This window comes from Gracilinanus agilis, chromosome 2, assembly GCF_016433145.1.
Source record: "Gracilinanus agilis isolate LMUSP501 chromosome 2, AgileGrace, whole genome shotgun sequence".
Taxonomy (NCBI): domain Eukaryota; kingdom Metazoa; phylum Chordata; class Mammalia; order Didelphimorphia; family Didelphidae; genus Gracilinanus; species Gracilinanus agilis.
The window spans coordinates 652,995,549-653,020,001 of record NC_058131.1 but is presented as its reverse complement, the minus strand read 5'-3'; the positions used below and the strand labels follow the sequence as shown (position 1 = coordinate 653,020,001).

Here is a 24,453-nt window from a genome sequence, read left to right as displayed (position 1 = left end):
AAAGGCTTCTAATTTATCTCCATTGCATATTATGCTTGTTGATGGTTTTAGGTATATACTGTTTATCATTTTTAGAAAAGGTCCTTCTATTCCTATACTTTCCAGGGATTTCAATAGGAATGGGTGCTGTATTTTGTTAAAGGCTTTTTCAGCATCTATTGAGATAATCATGTGATTTTTGTTTGTTAGATTGTTGATATGGTCAATTATGTGGATGGTTTTCCTAATGTTGAACCATCCTTGCATTCCTGGTATAAATCCCAGCTGATCATGGTGGATGATCCTCTTGATCACTTGCTGGAGTCTCTTTGCTAGTATTCTATTTAAGATTTTTGCATCTATGTTCATTAGTGAGATTGGTCTGTAGTTTTCTTTCTCTGTTTTTGATCAACCTGGCTTTGGAATCAGTACCATATTTGTGTCATAAAAGGAATTTGGTAGGACTCCTTCTTTGCTTATCATATCAAATAATTTGTATAGTATTGGGATTAGTTGCTCTTTGAATGTCTGATAGAATTCACTTGTGAATCTATCTGGCCCTGGTGATTTTTCCTTAGGGAGTTCTTTGATGGATTGTTCAATTTCTTTTTCTGATATGGGATTATTTAGGTATTCTATTCCTTCTGCTGTTAATCTAGGCAGTTTATATTTTTGTAAATATTCATCCATATCTCCTAGATTGCTATATTTATTGCCATATAATTGGGCAAAATAGTTTTTAATGATTGCCTTAATTTCCCCTTCATTAGAGGTGAGGTTTCCCTTTTCATCTTTGATACTGTCAATTTGGTTTTCTTCTTTCCTTTTTTTTATTAGATTGACCAGTACTTTGTCTATTTCATCTGTTTTTTTTTCAAAATACCAGCTTCTAGTCTTATTTATTAATTCAATAGTCCTTTTACTTTTGATTTTATTAATTTCTCCCTTGATTTTTAGTATTTCTAATTTAGTTTTCATATGGGGATTTTTAATTTGCTCACTTTCTAATTTTTTAAGTTGCATGCCCAATTCGTTAATCTATGCCCTCCCTAATTTGTTAATATATGCACTGAAGGATACAAATTTCCCCCTGAGTACTGCCTTGGCTGCATCTCACAGAGTTTGGTAGGATGTCTCATCATTGTCATTCTCTTCAATGAAATTGTTGATTATTTCTATGATTTCTTCTTTGACTAATTGGTTTTGGAGAATCATATTATTTAATTTCCAATTACTTGTTGATTTGCCTGTCCAGGTACCCTTACTAATTATTATTTTTATTGCATTATGATCTGAGAAGGTTACATTTATTATTTCTGCTCTTTTGCATTTGTTTTTAATGTTTCTCTGCCCTATTACATGGTCAATCTTTGTGAATGTACCATGTGCAGCTGAAAAGAAGGTGTATTCTTTTTGTCCCTATTTATTTTTCTCCACATATCTATTAAATCTAATTTTTCTATGACTTCATTCATCTCTCTTACCTCTTTCTTATTTATTTTTTGGTTTGATTTATCTAGATCAGATGGGGAAGGTTGAGGTCCCCCACTAGTATGGTTTTACTATCTATTTCCTTCTTGAGATCTGCCAGTTCCTCCTTTATGAATCTGGTTGCTATGCCATTTGGTGCATACATATTGAGCAATGTTATTTCCTCATTGTCTATACTGCCTTTAATCAGGATGTAATGACCTTCCCTGTCTTTTTAAATCATATCTATTTTAACTTTGGCTTTGTCAGAAATCATAATTGCCACTCCTGCCTTCTTTTTTCCCATTTGAGGCCCAAAGGATTTTGCTCAAGCCCTTTACCGTATACCTGTGTATGTCTACCCGCCTCATATGTGTTTCTTGTAGACAACATATGGTAGGATTTGGGTTTCTAATCCACTCTGCTATTTGTTTCCTTTTTATGGGTTAGTTCATCCCATTCACATTCAGAGTTATAATTATCAGTTGTGTATTCACCAACATTTTGGTATCCTCTCCTAGTTCTACTCCTTCTTCTTACACTATTCCCTTTTAAACCAGTGGTTTGCTTTATGCCAGTAACCCTTGTCCCCTCCCTTGATTAACTTCCCTTTCTTCCCCCTTCCTAATTATTCCCCTCTTTTTATTTTTAAGGCCTAATGAATTCCCTCCCCCTTCTTCTCCCCTCCCTTTTTTGACCTCCCCAGTCCCTTGCTCCCCTTGGTTTATCCCTTCTGACGTTTTCAGTAGGGTTAGATAGTTTTTATATCCCATTGGATAAAGCTACTCTTCCCTCTCAGGGTTAATTACACTGAGAGTAAGGTTTAAATATTACCTCTCAGTGCTCTCTTCCTCTCCTTCTTATAATAGTATTCATTCCTTCCCCTTCCCATGCCCTCTTTGTGTGTAATAGAATATCCTATTTTTCTTATTCATTAAAATTTCTTTTGATGTCCTCTACTATTTGCCTCCCTCTTTCCCACCCCCATATCATCTTAGACCATTTAGCATTCCAACCTCTCGCTATGAATAATTCTTCTAATTACTATAATATTGAATACTATAATAGTGAATAGAGTTCCTTACAGAGAATTATACATAACATTTCTCCACATAGGAATACAAATAATTAGATCATATTGAAGCCCCTAAAGAGGAAAATTTAAAAAATACAAGTTTTCTTTCTTTCCCCTCTTTTTCTTATTTACCTTTTCATGTTCCTCTTGATTTTTGTGGTTGGATATCAAACTTTCCATTTAGTCCTGGTCTTTTCTGTGCAATTACTTAGAAATCTTCTATCTTGTTGAATGTCCAAACTTTCCCCTGGAAGTATATATTTAGTTTTGATGGGTAGGTAATCCTTGGTTGTAGACCCAGTTCTCTTGCTTTTCTGAATATCATATTCCAAGCCTTGTGGTCTTTTAGTGTGGAGGCTGCCAGATCCTGTGTGATCCTGATTGGTGCTCCTTGGTATCTGAATTGTCTCCTTCTGACTTCTTGTAAAATTTTTCTTTTACTTGGAAACTCTTGAATTTGGCTATTATATTCCTGGGGGTTGTCTTTTCTGGGTCTAGTGTAGAGGGTGATCTATGGATCCTTTCAATATCTATATTGCCCTGTTGTAGAACTTCAGGGCAGTTTTTCTGAATAATTTCTTTTAGTTTGGAGTACAAATTTCTATTAATTTCTGCGTTTACAGGAAGACCAATGATTCTCAGATTGTCTCTTCTAGACCTGTTTTCTTGGTCTGTCAGTTTCTCAGTGAGATATTTCATGTTTCCTTCTATTTTATCAGTCTTTCGACTTTGTTTTATTTGTTCTTGCTGTCTTGAGAGATCATTAGCTTCTAATTGCTCAATTCTAGCCTTTAGGGACTGGTTTTTGGCTATAATCTTTTGGTTTTCCTTTTCAATCTGGTCATTTCTGGTCTTCAATTTACTTGCCTCACTTTCCAATTGTGAAATTCTGCCTTTTAAATTGTTATTTTGTTGCCAGATTTTGGTTTCCAATTTGCTTACCATTTAGTTTGATTTGGGGGCATCTTTCTCCAATTGGGAGATTCTGTCTTCTAACCTGTTAATTTCCTTTTGAGCTATTTCCCACTTCTCTCACCAAATCTCTTCCATCTTTCTCAACATCTCAGATTTGAACTCTTCAATAGCTTGTGGCCAGTTTTCATTATTTTGGGAAGGTTTGGATATGATTACTTGTTTGTTCTCCTCTGCTATTTGCTCTGTTGTCTGGATTTTATCTGTGTAAAAGTTGTAGAGTGTTACAGATTTCTTCTTGATGATTTTTCTCTTTTGGGATTCTTGTCTCTGGCTTGCCATTGTTAGCCCTTTGCCCTCTCAGGTTTATCCTCACACTTAGTGTCTCTCTGCGCTCTTTAGGCTCTTGGGATCTCAGGTCTAGTTGTTCTCAGAGTCAAGCCTCCTGGTGGTCCCCTTGCTTGTTCCTCTGCCTGAGGCCCCTTTAACAGTCTCAGGGCACTGCTTCCATAGTCGTGCACTCCTCTGCACTGGGTCCTCACTAAAGGTCCACGCCTGAGCTCAGGAGCTGTGTCTGAGCTTTCATCAGAGCCTGCACTTGTGCCTTCACTCAGGGTCTGTGTTCAAAGTCTGTGCGTTCTTTAGCCTCTTGGGGTCTTAAGTCTTTCTGCTCTCAGGGGTAGGCTCTGGTGACCCCAGGTAGCTACCAAGGACTTAATGCGTGCACCAAACTTGATCTTACTCTTGTGTGCTGGCTTTGGCACTGGAGGTGGTATGGGGTTGGGGAGGGGGTTGCTCAGCTCACGTTTTAGTGAGAGCTGTTTCACCCCTTTATAGCATGGAAATGCCCTGATCCCACGTACCTCCAATGCTGCGCCCTGTTGTGGGGTCCCTTCGTTCCTCTGGATTTGTTTTAATATCTTCTTGAGGAGTCCTATATGGTTCAGTTAGGAGAGGTTAAGCAGCTGCTTTTTACTCTGCCACCATCTTAACCAGGAAGTGTTCTAAAATATATTTTAATAGAAAATTATACTTATTTTTGCATCTCATTTAAATATAAACATGAGAGCCAAACTAAACAACTAGGTACAATCAAGACAGATTTGTTTTTCTCTTTCTTTTTCACCCTAGTGAAGATGGAGAGGATGATGGAGGAAAGGGTGGGGACAAGATTAGGGGAAAGAGAGAAAAGGAGGGTTAGTGAGGCATCCTAAGAAAATACTGAGCCTTGAACTTAGGACAGGTCAGAATGTAGACAAACACCATAGTTACAGGTTGAATTTATTATGTACTTAAAAAGAATAGAAACTTGCAGTTTCATATACAATACTCTTTCTCTGTCCCATAATGCCTATGGAAACGACCACTTCATTTGGTGTTTTATGATCAGAATAAAAACCAAAAAACAAAATAATAATTGACTACAGACATCAAAAGCCTTATGTGTATAGTAATGTCATTGAAATTATGAATTTTACTTGATCAATAACTCATTAGGTCCAATGATAATGAATGTAGAATTCACAATACTAGAAATTAGAAACAGAAAGTATAACGTTGAGATTTTTGGTTTCCTAGTTAGTGCTTAATATATGTAGTCACAGATGCTTCCCTGTTCTAGATTCATCTCTTGTCCTTAGACCTATGTTTAGTTCTAGAACCCCCTGGTTCCATTAGTTTTACATCTAACAAGCCCCACTCTGACTTCAACTCTCTAACCATTTCTGTTTTCCCTTTTGATCCCAATACTATTACCACTTGATTTCATTCAATCTAAGTTTTATTTAACTCCCTGCTTCATCAGAAAGTGTTTTACCAAGGGTCAAAGTTTCTCGATAGTGATTAAAATTTGGGCCATACTTGTACCTCCAAAGAACCTAAAGTAAAAAAAAAGGAAAAAAAGGAAAAGAACCTTTATTGAAAAATATTTATTAAAGCTCTTTCTTTTGTGGAGGCAAAGAGCTAGAAAAACTAAGGTTATACCCATTAATTGAGGCATGCCTGAACAAATTATAATGGACTGCTCTTATACCATAGGAAATGATGAAAAGGAATTTTTCAGAAAAAACTGGATCAACTGATGCAGGATGAAGTGAGCAGAACTTGGAGAAAAATTCAATAATAAAGACATTGTAAAGGCAAATAGCTTTTGACACAATGACCCACCACATTGCTAGAGGATCAGTGATAAAAAATGCTGGCTACTCATTGGTATAGAGATGATAACCTCAGAGTGCAGGGCCAATACACATACACACTGGTATAAATACATACATGCATGCACACATATATGAATTTTTATAAACATGCATGCATGTAGAGATATACCTACCTGTATATCTGTAGCAACATAAACATGTGTATATCATGCCTATATGTATTTAATATGTAAATATGTGTCTGAAAAGGTAAAGCTATGATACCTAAATGTTTATTGTATATGTGCCTGAGGGCCTAAACATATATACCACATATAAAATACCAAGTGACATAGAGATTAGCTCTGTTTATGACATAGCAATATAGGGATTTGTTTTACTTGACTACACATTTTTTACAGATGGTTCCTCCCATCCCTGTCCCCAGAGAGGAAGGTAAAATGAGAAAGAAAATTAATTTTTTCATTGAAAAAATAGTTTTAAAAACACAGAGATTACAATGGGTTAAAGGACTACTAAGAAATACGGAATGTAAAGGTATAGAGTTAGGAGATGAGATTTATATATCAATTTTTTAATAGATGTGTAGAGTGCTTATTAAATAAATGTCTCCCTCCCCACCTTTATAGATCTCAACACCTTGTTTGTATAGGGACAGAGAATACACACACACATATGTATGTATGCACATACACAAACACAAAATTCATTGCTGAATAATATAACATTTATTCAATATTTTTCCCACAAATCTCTATGTGCTTTATGGAAAACATTTTACTTTATTCTCTGAAAAACATAAGAAAATGAATTTTAAAAAGCATTACATTTTTTGAGTATTAAAATTTTTTTATTCATTATGGTGCTCTATCTCTCTCCTTCCCCAAAACCTCAAATCATTCAAGAATGAATCAGTCTGAATTCATACATAGTCATGACTGGATTTTCTTTTCCTTATTCTATCATTTCTAGGTAGAATTTAATTATTGTGCCTTCAGCATCCTATCTGTACTCAGAGATGGACCCTGAAAATGCAATGTTCAGTGTTTTCCACCTGTACAGGACGTAAGGAATAGGGAGATAAATTGAACTCCCTGAGTCCATGAAACAACTCAGTGGCTATACAAAGAACTGATACCTCTTTTCTCCCAGAATTCTCCCCTTGTCATATTAGGTAGTCTTCTAATTGACTGCTTTTCGTCTTCAAACTCCATTCATGTTAGCTGATTAGTCTTCAGATTTTTGCCATAATCTAGCTTGGTGATTCCAGCAATGTTTGCGATTGCGATATCTTGGGGGATGATATCTTGGGGGATGATATCTTGGGGGATGATATCTTGGGGGATGATATCTTGGGGGATATCCTGGGGAATTAAGACACAGAAAGTCTGTGAGTCAATTGCTCCAGGCTGCAGAGAAATCATAAAATCACTAATCTGTAACTGACTTCTATAGTTTATCTAGTCCTTCCCCCTGCCTTCAACTAGGACTCTTTAGATCTTCTTCAATAAGGTTTAGATTTTATTTTTTAAGGTCTGCAGCGAAGATACCAGTTGCCCTATGTTTCACGGTTTTGGGGTCCTTACTAACCTTCCTGTCAAGAATATTTTCTTCATGCCTAACTTAAATCCTTCTTAATGCAATCTCAGTTCAGTTCCCTTTATTCTGTACTTTGTTGGGAGAATGAACAAGTACCAGAAATATATTTTTGTGATTGTATAGTATATGCACTGTTGGAATTTGTGGCTTAGGACCCTTTGCCCCATCCATCAGCATTGTCCACTGCTGAAATGTTCATCTGACCCCAAATGATAATGCCATCTATATAGAAAAGATGTCTCAAAGGGAGAAAAGCCACAGTGGTGAGAGGTTAAATAAGCAATCCCCATTCTGCTACCTCATCACATTTTCCTAGAGTTACCACAATTAAGCCAATTGGAAATGAATTAAGTCTCCTTCAGACTACTTAGGGACATATTGAAAGGAAGGGCAGCAATCTTAGAGCATGTGACCTTGAAGCCCACATAGATAATACTAGTAGAACCTGAGAAGGGTTTCCAGATTTCAAAAACAGTTTCCTGAAGATGGACCATCTCTACCTACAATAACTGGGAGGAAACTGCAAGACAAAAGAGTGTGAACACTACAACTTTTTTCTTCCCCTACAAATACAATAAATAGAAAGATACTGGAGTAGAAGTCATCACAGTTGGCTTTGAATTGTGACTCTATAACTCCCTAATAATGTTATCAGAGGCAATTCAGTTAATACTGCTGAGCCTCAGATTTCTTATCTGAAAAAATAAGAATGAATGGATTAAAAAGCAATTATTAAGCATCATGTGTTAATCTCTATGCTAAGTACTGGGGGTACAAATACAAAAGCAAAGAGGATAATCATAATTCTACTACTTGTGCTTCTCAAGATTGCTATAGGGAAAATGTGCTTTACAAACTTAAAGCCAAATATAAACACAAATGGTTATTATTAATATCTGCAAAGAATGAAAGGTAAGCAAGGAAAAAGGAGGAAAGGTTTGTGGAAAGTTTCCAGCTAGAAAGGCCTCTGGATTCCATTCATTCTCTAACTCTTCCTACCTTAATCACTGACTTCCTAACAGATTCTGAGAATAACAGAGGGGCAACAGATGGATGAAACCTTATTTTCTAAGGTTTAATATAGAAAACTTCTCCCCTGTGACAAATAAGAGGCAATTCAGTCCAGGGGAAAGGTCACATCCAAAGAGTCAGAGAACCTAGGAAGTGATCTTGTCTTTGACATATAATACTTAGTCATTTAACTTCTGATCTCATTTTCCTCACTGTATAATGATAGGGTTAGATAAGATGGACTCTAAGGTCTCCTTCCTTATTCTATGTGGGAAACAATGATTGGATTGGGCCCAGAAATAATGATTTAAGAAATAAATCTATAATTCAGCCTCATTTCTAGGAGTGGTTGTTATTCTCTGCCCAAACACTAGGGTTGCCATTATGTAGGTTCATGTTCAGTCCCATTCCTTTTTTGTGACCTCATTTCTTATTAATTCTATCATGCAGCACACAGAATAAGCATTCCTGGGCAGTACACCTGCCAAGCTACTTGTCCATTACTTGAATTTGCAAGGAAAAAATACTAATAGCAAGTAGAACTGCTTAAATATTCTAGATCATCACTGCTTGCCAACGGTAAATTTCCTGGAAGAAAACATGAGGTTTACAAATTGACATTTTCATTATTTTCTCTTTTAAAGAAGTAAATATAAAAAAAGCATCTGCCCAACTCAACAAAACAGTGGTGTGAGTAGTACAAAGATATTTATTTCCATTTTATAGATAGGGCAACTGAGGCTTTGAAAAGTTAGGTGACTTGCCCATGACCATGTAGGTAAGTCATGTGTGAGACAATAATATGTGAAGCTGGATTTGAAACCACACTTCCTGTCTCCAATTCTAGTTCTCTCTAAGCTTATACCAAAACCTGTTCTGAAAACTACCAAGAGGAAATTTGTCTTTTATGTCCCAAGATCCTTCAGCATTTTCCAACTCATTAGTCCTTCCTAAATTTACAAAGTTCAAAACTGGGGAGGATTAGGGAAGCTCAGTCATGTTAGCTGAACTTATCACCAATTAGTTTTTAAATGGCTATGTTCTTTGGTGAGAAAGGATTGTGGATATTGTATGATTGTATGTGAGTGTGAATGTGAGTGTGTGTGTGTTTGCATGTGGAGAAAAACAAACAAAAAAATATTTAAATTACCAGACCCACAAGCAAAAAAAAGAGGGAAAGCTGTTTTATGGGCTTGGCTGGAAATAGCTACGTGGCCAGATACTGAGAATGTTCACTTTGCTGAGTGTTCACACAACCTTGTAAGACATTTTTTCCCTCTTTCCCCAGAGAAAGGGTTCCTGTTCACCTCCATTCCTCTTGTGACTCCTTGGCTGTTGAGTTGGGATTAATGAGATTCATAAAGTTTGGCTTCCTTGCTTGTGCTGGTGCCATGGACTTTATTTTATTCAGCTTGTCCCGGGCGTCTTGGCATTTCTTCAGGCAGGGTCCACAGAGATCTTTTCCTTCTACCAAATACAGATTTTCTAACCGCTTGATGGAATCGATAAACTCTGCACTCTCGTCTTCCTGGGGGAAGGGATTGCGCTTCACATTCAGCTTCTTTAGTTTGGGAAGTTTGGCGATACTAGTGGGTATGGTAGTCAGGAGATTGTCAAATGCACCCATCTCATGAAGCTCCTTCAATTGCCCCAACGTGGTAGGGATATTATCAATATGGTTCAAACCTAAGTTTAAGACACGTAGGTTCTTCAGTTCTTTGAGTTCCACGGGAAGGGTGTTAGTGGTTAGTTTGTTATTGCAGAGATTGAGATAGTGTAGGGAGGTTAGCTCACCTATGGTATCAGGAAGCTTCTCAATGAAGTTGCTGTGCAGATCCAACCAGCGCAGATTCTGGAACTTGTTAATGGTTTCTGGTATCTTCTTGATCATATTCCTGCTCATATCTAACTCATCAACATCATTGAGTTTGAGGATACACTTGGGGAACGTTGTGATTCCCATTTTGCTTAGGTCAAGACGCTTTCTCCCATCAAATGTAACTTTGATACAGTTTTTGGCAACCTTTAAGGTGATCTTTTTGCCCTTAGGGCCTTTCCGTCCTCCTTTGGCCATTTTGCTTCTTTAAAGTGGAATAATGAAGTACGCGTTATAATTGACAGGTGAAAAAGTGATGAAACTTATGGAAGATGTTAGCAAGCAGGCTCTAAGAAAAACAGAAAACAATTTTTAGAACTAAAACCCAAGAATATGATTTCAAAAATCACAGTGTTCTCCTGTAGGATGGAATAGAGAAAGAGGAATGACAGAAGAATATAGTTTAGTGTCTAAAGCACCTAGGAGTCAGAATCCCTGAGTCTAAGCTCTGTTGTTAACTACCTATGTGCGACCAAAGGCAAGGACCTTTCCCTGTCTAGGTTTTTTGAAGTTTCCTCATCTCTAAAATATGATGCCTGGACCAGTTTATCCTGAAATTTCCTTTTAGTCCTGATATTCTAGGATTATAATTTACCAGTCATAAATGTGTAAATATATATCCACACATGCATATATTTATTTGCAAAAGTACCTATCATATCAAGAGAGAGCAACAGAGAGAGAGAGAGACAGAGAGAGTGAGAGGAGATAAAAATGTATTTCTCCAGTCTATAGTTCATTGTCTTATAGTCACACCCCATCATTTCTCAGGCTTGGGACACACACATCCTCTGCCTTGTCTAGTCCTAAATCTGTTCTATTAAAAACCATGTTAAGAAAGTCACGATTGTATCTACAACAAATTCATAGATATTGATTGTATCTACAATGAATTTATATTATCTAATTTCAACTGGACCCACTGCTATATAGGAAACATTTTATCCTTCCTCAATCGAGTCATTCTTTTTTTTCCTTTTTAAAACCCCTTCCTCCTGTCTTAGAATCAATATTAACCATCAATTCCAAGGCAGAAGAGCAATAAGGACTATGCAATTGGGGTTAAGGGACTTGCCCAGGGTCATACATATAGGAACTGTCTGAGGTCAAATTTGAACCCAGAACCTCCCACATCCAGACTTTTCTCTCTATCCACTGAGCCAACTATCTGCCCTCACTAAATCACTCTTAATTCAAGTCAATACACATTTATTAAGCACTTACTATATGTCAGGCACTGTGATAAGTTCTGACAACACAAAGAGAGGAGAAAATAATTCCCAATCTCAAGGAGTTTACAGTCTTATGAACGCTCAGGTTCTTTCTAACCATTTCTAATGTTTTCCTCTCTTCTCAACCCCACTATGGCACTTTCACTGCATTTCTTTCAGAAAGCTCTTGATTTCTATTTTTCTGAGAGGTCATCCATCAAGTATTCTACTACATCTTTATCCATCATAAAGATCATAGAAACAGCTGAAAGGGTTCTCCTACAGTTCATCTGGTCAAATCCTCTCATTTTATAAATGAGGAAACTGAGATTCAATAAGGTTAGGTGATTTACCCAAGGTCACATAGGTGGTCAATAGTAGAATTACAATTTTTAATTTAGATCCTGTGACTCCAATTTTATCCTCCTTTTCTACTTGTGTATCCTTGATTCTGGGATATGCTGATAAATATTTTACAGCCAGCTCCCTAAAAGAAAAATAAAGTACATACATGATACTCTTTTGAACTTAAACTGCATTAACATTTTCTCCACCACTTTTAACTCTTGACAATTAGCAAAACAAAAAAATCAAGCCATTATTTGCAGCATTTGCAGCTGATTTCTAAATTGTGAAAATTTAACAACTGACTCTTGAAATATTAAGCCAGCTTTCTCTCTTTCCAATTCTCTATCTCTGCCTCTCTGTCTCTGTCTGCCTGTGTGTCTCTCTCTCTGATTCTCTCTGTCTCTTGTCTGTCTGTCTTTCTCTCTCCTGCTTTATCAGTGTTTCAGTGTCTGTGATGATCTGTCTGCCCCTTCCTGTTACCCCCTTCTTACCTACTGCCTAAAAATATTATACCCAGAATTATCTCACTTTCCTAACAAAACAAAATCTCCATTTAAATTTTGCCCTGTCATTTTCCTAGTTATATATTCCTTCCCCATTTTACTGCCAAAATCCTAAAAATATCTTCTATATTCACTGATGCCTCTTCTTCACTGCCCACTCGCTTTGGCACCCCTGCCACATAGCTTCTGAGCCCACCAGTGTAACTGAGCCTTTCTCTCTCAAAGGTCACCAGCTATCTTTTACCTGATAAACCTGGTCTTTTCTCACTCCTCTTTCTCCTTGCCCATGTCTATGTGACCTCTATGTCACATTTCAGATAATCTACCTTCTCTACAGCCTCTCCTAAATATGCTTTCAATAGGAGCAAAGATTCAGAGCAGGAAAAGACTTTAAACATCTTCTAGGCCAACTTTATAGATGAGAAAATTGAGATCAAGAGAGGAGTGACTTTCTCAATGACACACAAAAAGCAAGGGCGTGAGATTCAGGTCCTCAGACTCCAAATTGAGTGATTCCCCCCCCCCAACACACACACACACTTTATCCTACTCATTCCTAAACTTTTGTGATACTGTTTCGTGGCTTACTCCCTGGTCTGTGACTTCAGATATCACATGCTATGGCCTGGTGATCTCACCTACCTATACAACTTCTTCCCTATATTTCTTTCCTGTGCAGACAAACAAACACACACACACACACACACACACACACACACACACACACACACACATACACACACACACTCACTCCACCTAAGCTGCTGTCTTAGTTTACATTTCATTATTTCTCACCTAGACTACTATAATTGCCTTTTTGTTGGTCTAACCTAACCTCCTCCCTCTCTCTAGACCACTCTTTCATACAGTTGACAAAATAATTTTCCTAAGATATGATTTTGCCCATCTCATTTATTTCCCACTAATCTTTTGGTGAGGACAGTTAGGTATCATCATTGATAGAGTACTGGACCAGGAGTCAGGAAGACCTGAGTTCAAATCCAACTTCAGACACTTATTAGTCGTATGACCCTGGGCAAGTCACTTAATCTTCTTTTTGCCTCAGTTTCCCTTTCTGTAAAATGAATTGGAAGAGGAAATGACAAACACTACAGTGTCTTTGACAAGAAAGCCCCAAATGGGATAATGAAAAGTCAGACATGACTCAAGCAACTGAACAACAATCTTTTTGTAGTTCCCTGATTCCTGTTCTAAGGGGCTTCAAGCACACATCATAATTGAAACACATCGTCTATTTAGTATTACCATCTTCTGATGCCATGCTCAACATCTGCTCAGTTCTTTACCTATTCCTTTGATATTTTTCCAAGGGATCAAAATATAGTATAAGGTGTTAAATCTGGAATAAAGAAAAACTTGGATTTGGATATAAGCTCAGAAATTGTTACTTGCATGACCTTCAACAAGACACTCAAAATCAGGCTTTTTATCTTTAAAATGAGGAGCTTGGGTTTGATAACTCTGAGTTCTCTTCCAGCTCTAAAGCAACAACACTGTCATCTGGGCTCCCATTAGCCCGAAATCCTGCTAAGATTGTTCACTGTCCCCTATCTGCCTGACTGATCAATCAGCCTGAAAGCCTCACCTTTCCACAAGAGTATGAATTGATTTCTATCTGCATTTTTGACCCCAAGTAGTTTCTTTCTGCAGACCTCCCTGCCCGCCACCCCCACCTCCCTATTCTAGACTGTATAGGCTGGCCTCTGTCATCAGGTTTCCCCTGCCATGAGCAGGACACTAGGTGGTATGATGGGGCACGTGTGGTCTAGAGAAAAGCCCAAGGCTAAGGTGTGTGATATAGGAGAAAAAGCACTACCGACCCCCATGAAATCTCTACATGTCATACTTGCTCTGTTCACCTTAGGCAAATCACTTATCCACCAGAGGCAGCGGGTGGTACGATGGATAGAGCACTGGAACAGAAGCTAGGAAGACCTAGATTCAGATCCAGTGTCAGACATATTAGCTTAGTGATCCTGGGCAAGTCATTTCACTTCAGACTCTTCAACTGTAAAATGGGAACCATAAAAATACCTACCTTATACAGTTGTTGTAGGGATTCAATTAAATATTATTTATAAATGAGATAATATTTGTAAAAAGTGTTTGATAACTCTGGGAGGGGGAGGGAAAAAAGGGAGGGATACAACAAGAATCATGTAACCATGGAAAAAACTTTAAAAATTAAATTAATTTTTTTAAAAGTGTTTGATATGAGAAAGAATGCTATTGACATCCAGAGAAAGAACTGTGGGAGTAGAAACACAGAAGAAAAACAACTGCTTGATCACATGGTTCGATGAGGATATGATTGGGGATGTAGGCCCTAAGCAATCACTCTAATGCAAATATTAATAATATGGAAATAAGTCTTGATTCAATGACACTTGTAAAACCCAGTGGAATTGCTTGTTGGCTACAGGAAGGGGATGGGAGGAGGGGAAGGAAAAACATGTAACTATGGAAAAATATTCTAAATTAATTAACTACTTAGAATTTTTCAAACAAACAAAAAAAGGAAGCAATTACCAACAAAAAGATGTTCTATACCTTGTCCTCTTGAGCAACAGACAAATAATGGGAGTGATTAGGATCGTGCCAAAGCAGGGTAAAATGGTAAATAGCTGATTAGCAGTATTGATTACTTGTAAAATTTTTGGCCAGACTTTTGTAAGTTTCTCAGTTTATAATCAGTTATAAGAAATACTGAGTTTTTGTTCTAATCGTTCTATTGTGAATTGTGATCCTTTTTTGTTTAGCATTATGTGTAGGAATAAACCTGTCCCACACTTTTCTTAAAACAAACAAAAAGAAGTGTTTGATACAGTGCCTGGCACATAGTAATCACTCTACAAATACTTATTCTCTTCCCTTCTCCACTAAAACTTCTTGGATTTGAATTTCCTCAACTATAAAATGAGGGGTTGTTCTAGATAGCTGCTGAGGTCTCTTTCAGCTATAACTCCTTGAGTCACTGATCTTTCTGGGTCTTACTTTTCTCTTCTGATAGAGGTACCACCTTGAAGAAGTCACTTTACCTCTCTAGGCCTCAGTTTCCTTATCTGTAAAAGGTGGGGAGTATTGGGCTAAATATCCTCCAAAGTCTTTTCAGCTCTAAATCTGTGCTGCCTTCCTCCTGGTAAGTTATCTGAGAACTTTATTTCTTCACTCGTTCTAAATGTCTTTTCAAATTATTTAATGTACTTGGTTGCTAATGGCACCAGAACTTTCTCTTTTTCTACTCACAGGACTTCTGTGACAATCCAGAGGTTTGAACTCTTCTTAGCATTTAGAAGAATCAAAGGCAAAAAAAACAGAGCTGGAAGATGTTCAATGGGTGAATTAAAGTGGGAAAAGAAATGGGAATTCCCATCCTGGGGAGCTAGCTGTACAATGGCAAGTTACAGCTGGTTAAGCTCGAGCTGAGCCCAGCACTGTACAGTTTAATAGGAGAGAGTCAAATCACGGCTTTGATAAATGATTGTTGAGGAAGCAATATGGATTTGTCTATAATAAATACACTTCTCCATTAAAAAGTCTTCATTCTGAGCCCTTCAGGCTCTTTGGCTACTCATTAATCATATTCAAGTACATGGGTGTGGGGGTGGGAAGGGAACTCTGACTGGAGATAATATGCTTCACCTCATTTCTCTCATCTACTAAAGCCCAAATCTTGTACATCCGGTTCCTCTGTATGATCTGTCTCTTCTCTCCCTGCCCCTAAGTCCACAGAATCCCTGCCTCTCTCCCTGCTCTTCTTTTCAGTTTATACTCTAACCCCCTTGCTTAGAAGGCAGCAGAATGTATTGAAAATTGCCTGGGATTGGAACCTACTCTTTAGGCAAATCACTCCCTCTCTCTGGGTTTTTTTGACTATAAAATGGAGTGGACGGAGGACAAAATGTCCCTTCCAGCTCAAAAATCATATCGTCCAAAGCCCACACTTGAGCTCTAAGCCTTCAGGAGGAAACATCTAATTTCAACAGCAAGGACAAGTTCTCAGAACCACAGATGATTTGAGAGACTCATGAGGGGTACGGAATGAGGGATGGGGAAGGGAATGAAATTCCCAAATGATGAAAGGCTACAGCTCTCTCCTACTGGGTATGAAATAAATTAGTGGCTTTTTATTAACAATTACTGATGTCCACTCTAGTGACCCTGCCAAAATAAGGGGTTACGATTTAAGAAACCCTTTCTAACAAATGATTGAAAACATTTAAGACCAAGAAATTCTCCGACATTACATCTTTTGCCTCACTGTATGTTTTATGTGTTATCATAGCATCAGAAAAACCTGACAAGTTGGTTTTTACTTTAAAGTAATTTCATCATCCAGCTCTTCTGAGTTAAGTACCAGGCTGCTACACCCCATGGACATCTAAATGAAAACTCCAATCGTAATCCTTTTCCTTCATTTCATACAAATGTTTATTAGCATGTTTGAGTTATAAAATGGTCATTATTATTAGTTGAAGTTTAGTATTTCAAGCAGTTGTAGCTACGTTTCTTTCTTTCTAAGAAGGCTGAATGTTGTATTTACAAGTGCAATGTTTCTAAATAATTGCCAGATATTTAAATGATAGCCACGGATTCATAGACTTTTTCAGAACAAAAGAATATGTTAAAGTCATCTGTTGTCTGATCTCCTGGGTTTTACAGTTCAGAAATATGAAGCCCCCTTGAGAGCTGAAAAGAATTAGTGGGAATACACACAGTGAGATGGGAGCGGTGCCAATCAGTCAGTGAACAATATTTATTAAGTACCTGTTATGTGCCAGGCACTATAGTATGAACGGGAATACAAAGGAAGGTGCGAGGAGGCAATCCCTTTTCTCAAGGAGCTCCCAGTCTAATGGGGACCCAACGTGGAAAAAGCAAGGTACAAATAAAAGATATACAGAATCAAACAGAGATAATTGGCTAAGAGAAGGCACTAGTATTTAGGGAAATGCTTCTCCTGGAAAGTGAGATCTTAGGTACCAAGATTAAAATTGGCATCTCTCGACTTTTATTGAGTTCAATATCCTTTCTACTATTTCATGCTGCTTCCCATGTATTTTCTTGTTTCTCCAGTGACCAAAAAAACAACAAGAAGTACAAATTCGACAATCTCAAGAGCAGGAGGGTATTTGAAGGGGATTGAGTACTGGACTTGAATAAAAAAAGACGTGGTTTGGGGGAAGCTAGGTGGCTCAGTGGATAGAGATGGGAGGTCCCAGGTTCAAATATGGCCTCAGACACTTTCTAGCTGTGTGATACTGGGTAATAAGTCACTTAGGCTAAACCTTATCACTCTCTTCTGCCTTGGAGCCAATACTTAATATTAATTCTAAGATGGAAGATACGGGTTTTTAAAAAAAGACCTGGGTTCAAATTGTACCTCTAAATACTAGTCATCATGACCTTGGCAAGTCACTTAACCTCTGTTTCACCATTTATAAAATGAAGGGGGTGTTTGTTTTTCAGACATTTCAGTCTTCATGAGCTCATATGAGATTTTCTTGGCAGAGACACTAAAGGGGTTTGCTATTTCCTTCTCCTGTTCATTTTACAGATGAGGAAACTTAGGCAAAAGAATTAAGTATCTTGCCCAGGGTCACACAGCTAGTAAATGTCAGAGGCAGGGTATGAACTGAAGAAGATGAGTCTTTCTGACTCCAGGCCGAGCACTTTATCCATTGGGCCACTTAGCTGCTCCCAATCCTCTAAATATATCCAAATTTATTGTTGTTTTTCCAAACTGTGGCCTCCATGTCTGAATAAAACAACCTTACACAGGTCTGACCAAGGCAGAATATAATAGGACAATGACTTCCTTATTCCTGGAAACTATCTTTCTTCCTTCAGTCCAAGGTCACATTAGCCTTTTGAACAGCTGAATCTCATGTCTGCCTCCTAATGAATTTTTGATCTATTTAAACCTCCCCTATCTGTTTTCATATTGCTGTTTTCATGCTGCATACCCACCTCTTCTGTCTCGTTTTAAGATTAACTTGTATTAAGATTTTACATTTATCCCTCGACATAAAAGCATTTCAATTATTTTACTCTATTTGAGTTGCATTAAGTAAGGCTTTACAAAGCCCCCAGCAACTTTCAAAACTAAGGCTGGACTCGGACACTGGAAGAATGATAAACAACTTGCTAGTTGCTTAGTACTTAGATCTTTATTTTTAAGTCTGGAAGTTTTATTTTTATGCTTGCCATCAGAATGTTTAAAAAATAATGAAGTGCCTTTAGGTATGTTTGAAACAGTTTATCAACACAGATTCTAATGGGATGTGAAAACTTTTTTTTTAGACTGTTGGCACAGAGGGCAGAAGGCTGGACTCATACTCAAGAAGATTCAAGTTAAAATCTGGCCTCAGAAACTTATTGTGACTCTGGCTAAGTCACTCAGTTTCCCCATCTGTAAAATGGAGATCATAGTACCTACCTCACAAGATTGTGAGGGCCACGTGACATAACATATACAAAAACACTTTGCCAACTTTAAAGTACTATATAAATGCCAGCTAGTTATCATTGTTATTCCATTTGTTGCAAAAGTCCAACATATCAATGACTGTAGGTGGAAGATATGATCATTGATTGAGAACATTTAATAACATGAAAGCATCTATACTTCCCACAGGCTAAGAAAGAAGTGGGGATTCGGAGCACACTTCATGATAAATTAGCCAACTACCTTTCCCTACCACCACCACAATTTTATTTTCCTTGGCCCACCCCTTTCTAATTAAAACAAGGAAATAAAATTACACGAAACCTGTTTTTCTAGCCCTGGAAACACAACCATGTATATAATCATCTTTTAGATGGTTTATAAGGTAAGGCTATATGTTTTCCTAATACCTGTGAAAGAAACAAGACTCCCAAATAAATGGGTCTAAAAACCAAAAGCTCTTCTTCACCCTTTCACTCTGTGTCCAAAGCAGGAAGTCATGGAGATAGATGGCAATTACCTGCTTAATTTCATCACTGTGGTCAGTCAGACCAGTTAATTTAAGCTGTGTCCTACCCAGGATTCTGTTTGGCTATGTGTGTCTTTCCGAAAATATACATCTGTGTTACAACTAATGCTGGCCACACAGAAGGAGAAGATCTTTTTGTCCCTCTAGCCTCGGCTTTTCTCCTGAATTAGCCATCGGTATTTATTTCCCAAGCTACTCGCATTTCCTATCAATGTATCTACATTTCTTGTTGATTCTTTAAGAAAGAAATGAAGGAGAAATGCTCTCAAAAATATAGATCTTTTGTCTCCATAATTCTTCATAATAATGGGGATAATAATACTTGTACTACCCTTCATAGTACCACTGTTAAGAAAAGTCCATTTTTAGACTTGAAACTTGGTAATGAGTTTGAGATATGGTTTCAAATACTAACTAGCTAGGTGATGATAAACATGCCATCTAATTTTTCTGTGCCTCATTTTATTCGTCTGTAAAATGGAAATAATAATTCTCAACATATCTCACAAGGTCATTGTAAAGCAAACACTTTGCCAGTTGTAAAGTTCTCTATAAATTAGTTATGGCTATTATATTCTAAGTATTACTGTGGCCTCTAAGAAAGCATTACTATTCCTTTGGAAACTATTATCTGTCAAATCTGGTATTTTCTCTGTTGCTGTTAATAAGAATCCAACCCTTCTTTGGATCAAAAGTGCCCAGGGCCCAGTAACCAAAGATCCATGATTTCTATTTAGTTTAATGGTATTTGTTTTGTGATTCTGAATATACCCCATTTTAATTGGTTTTGTTCAAAAAAAGCAATAGTATGGAAAGGATGTTTTACAAATAAAACAGTAAATCGTGATTATTAGTGTAGGAAGAGATAAGAAAATTTCCCAGTACACCAAAACCTCCAAGAACTATAAATATCTCACCCTCCCAGACCAACATAAACCAAAATGAAAAAAAATCTTAAGTCTCCCAGATGTAGCACATCCTATACTAGTATCTATTTAATTTTGAGACAATAATAATACTAATTAATGTACTTCATATTATCAGTAATTAAAATTGAGCCACCATCAAGGAAAAAATAAGGCTTGGTAAATATAGAAAGGAAAAGGAAGGAAGGAAGGAAGGAAAGAAGGAAGGAAGGAAGGAAGGAAGGAGAAGAAAAGAAGTACAAAGAAGGGAAAGAGGGGTGGCAGACAGGAAGAGAGATAAGTAAGGTAGGAATTGCATTAATAAGTTGGCATGATTCAGTGATCTTGATTGGATGTTTATCAGGTGTCCTTTATAAAAAAACCAGGAGTAAGCATATCTATGAATTATTTCCTTTTTTAGGAAATTCTTAATTTATTCTTGAACAATTTTTTAAAAATAGATTAAGCCCTAATCTTATACTTAGGGTCCTGAGAGTTGTCCTTTAAGTTCTGAAATTGGGTTTCTTGAGGTCAAAGGACACCTTGGTTACTCTTTCTGTAAAAAAAAGGTGTTTTTAATCTGTGCAGTGGAAATAATATGTTTATTAATGAGGGTGGCAAGTAATCACTTTGTTGATCCTGGTTGACTTCCTTATTGCCTTTTCTCCCTTCATCCATCACTACCCACAGATATATCTTTTGGACCTCTAAAGTGTCATGAACCTATCTTGACATAAAGCAGAAAAATATCTCAGGCATGGGGTAGTCAAAAGTCTTGGGTGAGGACAGGTAGGTGGCTCAGTGGATAGAAATCCAAGTCTGAAGACAGGAGGTCCTAGATTCAAATCTTATCTCAGAAACTTCCTATCTGTGTGACCCTGGGCAAGTCACTTAATCCCCATGAGCCTAGCCCTTCCTCTTCTTCTGCCTTAGAACCAATACACACTATTGATTTGAAGATGCAGAATGAGGGATTTTTAAAGAGTCCTGGGTTCATGGCTTAGTAGATAAAACATTAGATAAAACATTAGACTTGGAGCCAGACCACCATACTTCACATCCTCAGAAAGTTACTTCCTAGTTGTATGACCTTGGATGTCACTTTAACCCTTTGGACCTTAGTTTCTATATGCAGTAAACACTGGAAATAAACTGGTTGGTTTTTAAGTTTCCTTCTAAGTCTCACATTTTCTGAGCAACATCTCATATTTGCTGCCAATGCTTCCTTCCTTCTTTCCTTCCTTCCTTCCTTCCTTCCTTCCTTCCTTCCTTCCTTCCTTCCTTCTTTTCTTCCTTCCTCCTTTTCATCATTCCTTCCTTCCTTCTTTCTTTCCTTTCCCTCCCTGCCTCTATTTCCTTCCTCCCTCCATTTCTTCCTTTCTTTCTTCTTAATCTGTGTAATTTAAGGTCTATCAAATGAGAGTGGTAATGATTGCAACTCCAAATTCACAGCGTCGTGAAGACAACCCTGTAAACATTAGTTATGTGTTATTGATAGGAGCATTTAGATGAACACCAATTGAGAATATGACCCTCTCCTTTTTACTCCTCCATGCCTGCACTTAACAAAGAGATAGAAGCTCAGCTGCATGAAGCAATTACATTCCAATGACGTATACCATGAAAGACGTTGTTCTAGTCATTTAGTTGGAGACTGTTTTCAAATAGAACTGAAACAAGTTTTCAATCCACTGCATCGCATCAATGTAACTGCATCCTGTGGTGGGACCCAAAAATATCAGTCCTCTAGCTCTAGGGCTTATTTTAAGGAGCCAGACACCCTGAGTTGTTTGGTTTTTTTCCTCCATCTTGCCAAATTGTCTCCTACAGACTTATTGACAGCCTTGGTCTTATTCTGCCAATAAGTCAATGTCAACATTCTCTGAGCCCTAGACTCATGGAGAACAATCTGGACAAGATTCTCATTGGTTGTCTGTGTCTAAGGAAAGGAATTTTAGGGACACGAGGTGACCTCAGGCAGCCACTTTTAAATTCTACAGAAGGGTATTTATAAATTCATTTGGAATGAGATGCTCTGTTGAAGGGGTCAGTAAAGTTTCAATGTGGCAAAATAGTCAAATTTTATTGCATGAATGCAGATTTCAAGCTATCAGCCATGTTGATTTGCCTTCCAAATCCCCCCTTTTCCTGGACGGTGGAAGAATGTAAATGCTTTTATGTGGAATTTTAAGCCTCCTACAAGATGACTCCTTATTTAGCTTTTCCAGTTTAAGTTCATACTGCATCTCTCTATCTCTCTCTTCTCTGTCTCTCTCTTCCCCTCCACTCCCCCCCATCCTCTTCTCTTTTTCTCTCTCCCCCTCTCTCCCTACTCTCGCCTCTTCTCCCACCCTGCCCCACCTCTCAGAATTCTATTGCATTACTTTATCTATCTGTATACATACTGCATCCCCCTAGTGGAATATAAGCTCCTAGCAGGCAGGGATCATCTTTGTGTCTCTATTCCTAGAACCTAACAGAGTGAGGAAAGGAACAAAAGTTGGAAAATAGTCTTAGGTCACTGTTCTGATCACCAGGGGGCATTGCACATAGTAAATGCTTGCTCAAAAAATATGCTTTGAATTAAGATTTTGTTTTTCCTTCTCAGTTTTTCCCCTGGCTATTGGCTTTACCTGCTGCTAGAAATAGGTCCATGCGGTTGGCAGACATCTATTTGGCCCAGTGCTAAATTAGCTCCACTGACCATCTCCTACTTTATAAGCTCCACTAGGGAGCACGTCCTGCTCCTGGGTCTAGCCACTGTGAGCTTCTTTTCTTTGGGGCATGGGAGTAACTCCCCTCAAATGGGCAACTTCAGCCATGAATAAGAATGCTAAGCAGCTATGTTAACTTCATCCTTTCAAACTCTACCTTTTATAGGAGATTCCAAGCAGAAGCCAAGTTAGTACTGCCTCATGAACCTCACCCTTCTCAAATCCCATTTCAGGTCTGTGCAATTAAATGTACAGTCCAAATTAATATAAGTGAGGATCTCCTCTCTCTCTCTCTCTCTCTCTCTCTCTCTCTCTCTCTCTCTCTCCCCCCCAGTCCCAAGTGCTGAGAACTTCAAAGGCAACAACTGATATGGGGGGGGAGGGTAGGAAAAGAAATAGGAAAGGAACAAAAGTTANCTCTCTCTCTCTCTCTCTCTCTCTCTCTCTCTCTCTCTCTCTCTCTCTCTCCCTCTCCTTCTCCATCTCTCTCCCCCCCAGTCCCAAGTGCTGAGAACTTCAAAGGCAACAGCTGATATGGGGGGGGAGGGTAGGAAAAGAAATAGGAAAGGAACAAAAGTTAGAAAAGAATAGTCTTAGGTCACTGTTCTGATCACCAGGGGGCATTGCAGGATTATGAGAGGTATAGCAGGCACTCCATCAGGGGACCACTGGCCTATTCGCAGCCCCACTGCTGGTAGAATGCCCTTGTTTCTCTGTTCTCCCAATTTATTACTGCTTTGGTTCAGAAATCAGTTTTTACTTTCCTGTGTTCTCATATCTACTTTTAGAGCTTTATCATTTCCTTCCTTATGGATAGACGGGCTGCTAAATAGCCTCCAGATGTTTTTCTAAAGTTACTCTTTCATACTCAGCTGGTTAGAGAGGTTTTAGTAGGATCATATAAATGATGATGATGATAATGATGATGACACTAGCATGGTATTATGAATAGAAACCAGGGAGATTGGGGTTCAGATCCCTCCTCACACAAATACTAGGTGGCCTTGGGAAAAATCACTTAACTTTCTCAGTGCTTTAGGTCAGTGGCAAGAAACTCAAATAGAAATAGGTAAGTAAGGGTCCCCAGAGGTCATATATTGACTTAGTTTGTTTTTTTTTTCTTAAACCCTTATCTTCTGTCTTAGAATTGATATTAAGTATTTTTCCCAAGGCAGAAGAGTGGTAAGGGTTAGGCAATTCAGGTAAAATAGCTTGCCCAAGGTCACATAACTAAGAAGTATCGGAGGTCAAATTTGAATCCAAATCCATTTATTGGGAGGGCTTTCTCTTCCTCACAGGTTGTGGTCACTAAGGACCAAGGTACAAAGACAGTAGGAGTTGTATAGTTAGAGAATTTTGTACCTTGAACTTCATCTCCCAGAATTCTTTCCTTGTCCCAAAATTGCTTTTCCCTTTTCGTTTACATGCGTCTTTAAGTTATTGTTTGTAAGTTCTGTAACTCTTCCCTCTAGCTCTCTTTTTCTTGTGACCCAGCTAAGTTAGCTCCCTCTTTACTCTAGCCTTTTTTTGTTAATAAACCTCATTAAATATATTTGGAGATACTGTATATTAATTTTAAATCTTATATTCTACACTGGGATAACCATAAGCATTTCTACTTATTCCAGGGGCTAAACAGGAAATATTTAAACAGAGGAAGCAATAGCTAATGTGTATTGCCTTGCAGAGGAAA

At 37.9% G+C, this 24,453-nt stretch overlaps 2 protein-coding genes across 3 annotated transcripts in view; one reads left to right on the top strand and one right to left on the bottom strand.

Annotated features, from left to right (window-relative positions):
- WDFY4 (WDFY family member 4) overlaps positions 1 to 24,453 on the top strand; it is a 403,065-nt gene that overhangs the window by 278,598 nt on the left and 100,014 nt on the right. The gene's annotated exons all lie outside the window — the stretch shown is intronic.
- LRRC18 (leucine rich repeat containing 18) lies at positions 6,758 to 10,279 on the bottom strand. Of its 2 annotated transcripts, none has more exons than XM_044665778.1 (2): positions 9,513 to 10,279; positions 6,758 to 6,959 (listed from the first exon to the last, which is right to left on the bottom strand). In XM_044665778.1, the coding sequence occupies exons 1-2, from the start codon at positions 10,277 to 10,279 to the stop codon at positions 6,848 to 6,850; spliced, it is 879 nt and encodes a 292-aa protein (XP_044521713.1). In that variant the 3' UTR covers positions 6,758 to 6,847. The 2 variants fall into 2 exon arrangements, 1 of the variants encoding a protein (XP_044521713.1); XR_006505494.1 differs by having other exon boundaries at positions 6,922 to 6,959; positions 10,000 to 10,087.